At 37.8% G+C, this 3,206-nt stretch overlaps 1 protein-coding gene across 1 annotated transcript; it reads left to right on the forward strand.

Moving 5' to 3' along the window:
- The first annotated feature begins 550 nt into the window (after positions 1 to 550).
- LOC125065843 (sucrose-6-phosphate hydrolase-like) lies at positions 551 to 2,147 on the forward strand. Its single transcript, XM_047673688.1, has one exon. The coding sequence runs from the start codon at positions 557 to 559 to the stop codon at positions 2,024 to 2,026; it is 1,470 nt and encodes a 489-aa protein (XP_047529644.1). The 5' UTR covers positions 551 to 556; the 3' UTR covers positions 2,027 to 2,147.
- The last annotated feature ends 1,059 nt before the right edge of the window (positions 2,148 to 3,206 follow it).

Consider the following 3,206-nt stretch of genomic DNA (forward strand, 5'->3'; position numbering starts at 1 on the left):
TTTCCTGCTTTACAGAGCACGAGAAGGATATATCAACACAATTTATGCACTTAAAAATTCGGACCTGGGTTTGAGCTCGGAATCTCCTCACACATAAACATATTAAGTATATAAAAATTCGGTGATGCTTACTTGGGTTTGAGCTCGGAGTCTCCTCAGTCAGCTATCACATGAAATTCTAGTGATTTGGATTATGGTCGGTTAGAATTCATGGTTTTTAATATATTACCTATAGTAGTTATTTTTTTAGGGCATTTACTGGTGCGTGCAAGCATGGGGGAAAATGATTAAGATTTTTGAGCGTAGCCTCAGTGTGAATTGATTCACACTGAGGCTACGCTCAAAAATCATTTGAAAACATTTTTACTCTGTGAGTTTACCAAAATATGATGCATAAAATATTGTTTTAATATACATCGCTACGGGGTATTCTTGTCAAATCATCAGAGATAAAGTGGACACTAAACAAAACACTTAAGATAATCGGTATCTTCGTGATTGTCATCATCGAGTATATAAATAATGCGGTAAACGCTATGCGTTCATTCATATCAAGATGGCCTTACTACGTAATTGTTCCATCTTCCTGTGTCTCCTCGCGCTAACCTATTCGGCATCTGTTGACAATTATGAAAATTCCAAAGTGCAGTTAGAAGAATACATACAGAACAAGAAAAAGGACATCAATCCGAGATTTCGGCCGTTATATCACGTAGTCCCACCCGTGGGATGGATGAACGATCCAAATGGATTCTCGTATCACAATGGTGAATTCCATCTTTTCTACCAATTTTATCCATATGACAGCGTCTGGGGCCCGATGCATTGGGGACATTCGAGCAGTCCCGATCTTGTCAACTGGAAGACGCTACCCACAGCATTGCTGCCTGAAAAGGAACAATGTTTCTCTGGAAGTGCTGTGAGCGATGGCGACACGATGATTCTTATGTACACCGGCCATGCCAGCATTGACGTCGAACCTTATTACAACGAAAGCCAGTATCTAGCGTACAGCGACGATGGAATCAATTTCCACAAGTACGAGGGCAACCCGGTTCTACCAAGATCACCGAACGGCTCCCCTGATTTCCGTGACCCGAAAGTATGGAAACGTGGTGACGATTACTACGTTATTATCGGAAGTAAGACTTCGGACAATCGAGGACGAGTTCTTCTTTACAAATCGCGGGACATGAAAAATTGGGAGTTTTTAAATGTATTAGGTGAGTCCAATGGAGATTTAGGCTACATGTGGGAATGCCCTGACTTTTTCGAACTAGACGGAAAATTCGTTATTCTTATGTCGCCCCAAGGAATGGCACCCCAAGGAGACAGGTACAAAAACACCTTCCAAAATGGTTACATAATCGGCAGCTTCAATTACGATACTAATGAATTCGTGCCAGAAGTACCATTCCAGGAAATAGACTATGGACATGACTTCTACGCTGCAACAACGACTGAAGCAAATGGAAAACGTTACGTGGTTGCGTGGTATAGTATGTGGGAAATGGCGCACCCCGAGGACGTTGACGGATGGGCCGGGGCAATGACAATGCCTAGAGAAATGTCTATTGTTAACAACCGCATCTACATGAAACCTGTTGAGGCGATGGTCAACCTGCGTGATGGTGTAGCGGTCGATGGTGACGTAGGATCGTATGAAGTTCGGGAGTTCGGAAAAGCGGTTGAAATATTCATTGATAGTGATCTCAACCAGAAAATCGACGTGTTGTTTGATGGTCGCGATGGTGGTGGTAAGGTATGGCTACGTTGGAATCCAGAGTTTCGCAAAGTTGTTGTAGACAGAGGCGCAAATGATGTGAGGGAAGTATTATGGGAACCTGTTGCATCGAAAACCTGGAGAGTCTTCTTGGATTCTAGCAGCATAGAACTTTTCTGCGGAGAGGGTGAAGCAGTTTTCAGCAGTAGAGTGTATCCTCTCGGCGGTTGGAGGATGGTCAACGAGAGTCCTCAAGCTCTTCGCGTTAAGGCTTACAATTTAAGAAGAAGCGTACCGGAATAATTTGGCAAGAAAATTGATAACGATTATGCTCATAACGACTTCTGACATTTTTGTAAATATCTAAATTAGTATTTGTTTTACTTTTTTTATGAAACGAAATTTCAATAAATCCTCATTTTTATAACCTGTTTTATTTTTTAAACGCTTACAATAATTATGAAAACCATTAAATATAACTAATAATTTGCACTATATTAGAAATAAGTTCAATTACGATAGAATCAATTAGTATTACGATATAATCAAAATGTTGAAGTTGATATCAACGTTTCGTTAACTTAAATAGTCGGTTTTAGATTACCGCACAATTCCCTTTGTTCTTTATAAATAGTAGATTTAAATTAAGATTGAGGGCTGTATTCAAATATGTTTTAAAAAAATAATCACTTTGAAACTATTCTAGGTCTTAAAGCTATTTGAAATAGAGTTTATATTACTTGTTTCTGATTTTATCACGGAAGCAAATATATATAACGTTGTACATTAGTCGGAGTTTGCATAAAATAAATGGAAAAACGTTAATGCAACCGAGATACTTGCAAATTATAATGCATTGTAAATTTAAAAATTACAAAATTTACATTTTTACAATGTCATACGGCTATTATGATATAAACCTATTAATGAAGCAAACACACTTAATTAAATTTGCTACATAACATGAGTATGATAATAATATTACCTGAAATGTATAACAAGATAATGTTTTATGTTGTAATTTACTTTTACGAGAAATAATAAGATAAATGAAGTCTAATTCTTGATGAGATATTGATAGTTCACAAGTGTTGTTGTGTGTGTTGTATTATTCCGTGACCGCCATTTGTATTTGTGACCCAAGGGAAATGTTTGCAATATAGCTGGACCGAGGGGTGGGCCTGTGGTTTATTAAATTAATCACGGTACTTAGCAATATGTGAATTATTTTTGTTTTTTAACATTTCCCGGATTTGAACATGTTATCCAGTATATTCGTTACCAGATACGGTTCAAGGCAGATGATAATTTAACCGAATGAAATAAAAATTCGAATAGTTTTATCCGTCTCTACATGCATTTTGGTCTAACCATATATTCTCAGTGTTTCTGACGTTCAGCTACCATTTGCATTTTTATGCACCGTCTGTTTGATCAATTCAATCTGTTAAGCGCTTAAAGCGCGTCACACACAGCGGATATT

Source organism: Vanessa atalanta, chromosome 8, assembly GCF_905147765.1.
Source record: "Vanessa atalanta chromosome 8, ilVanAtal1.2, whole genome shotgun sequence".
Classification (NCBI taxonomy): domain Eukaryota; kingdom Metazoa; phylum Arthropoda; class Insecta; order Lepidoptera; family Nymphalidae; genus Vanessa; species Vanessa atalanta.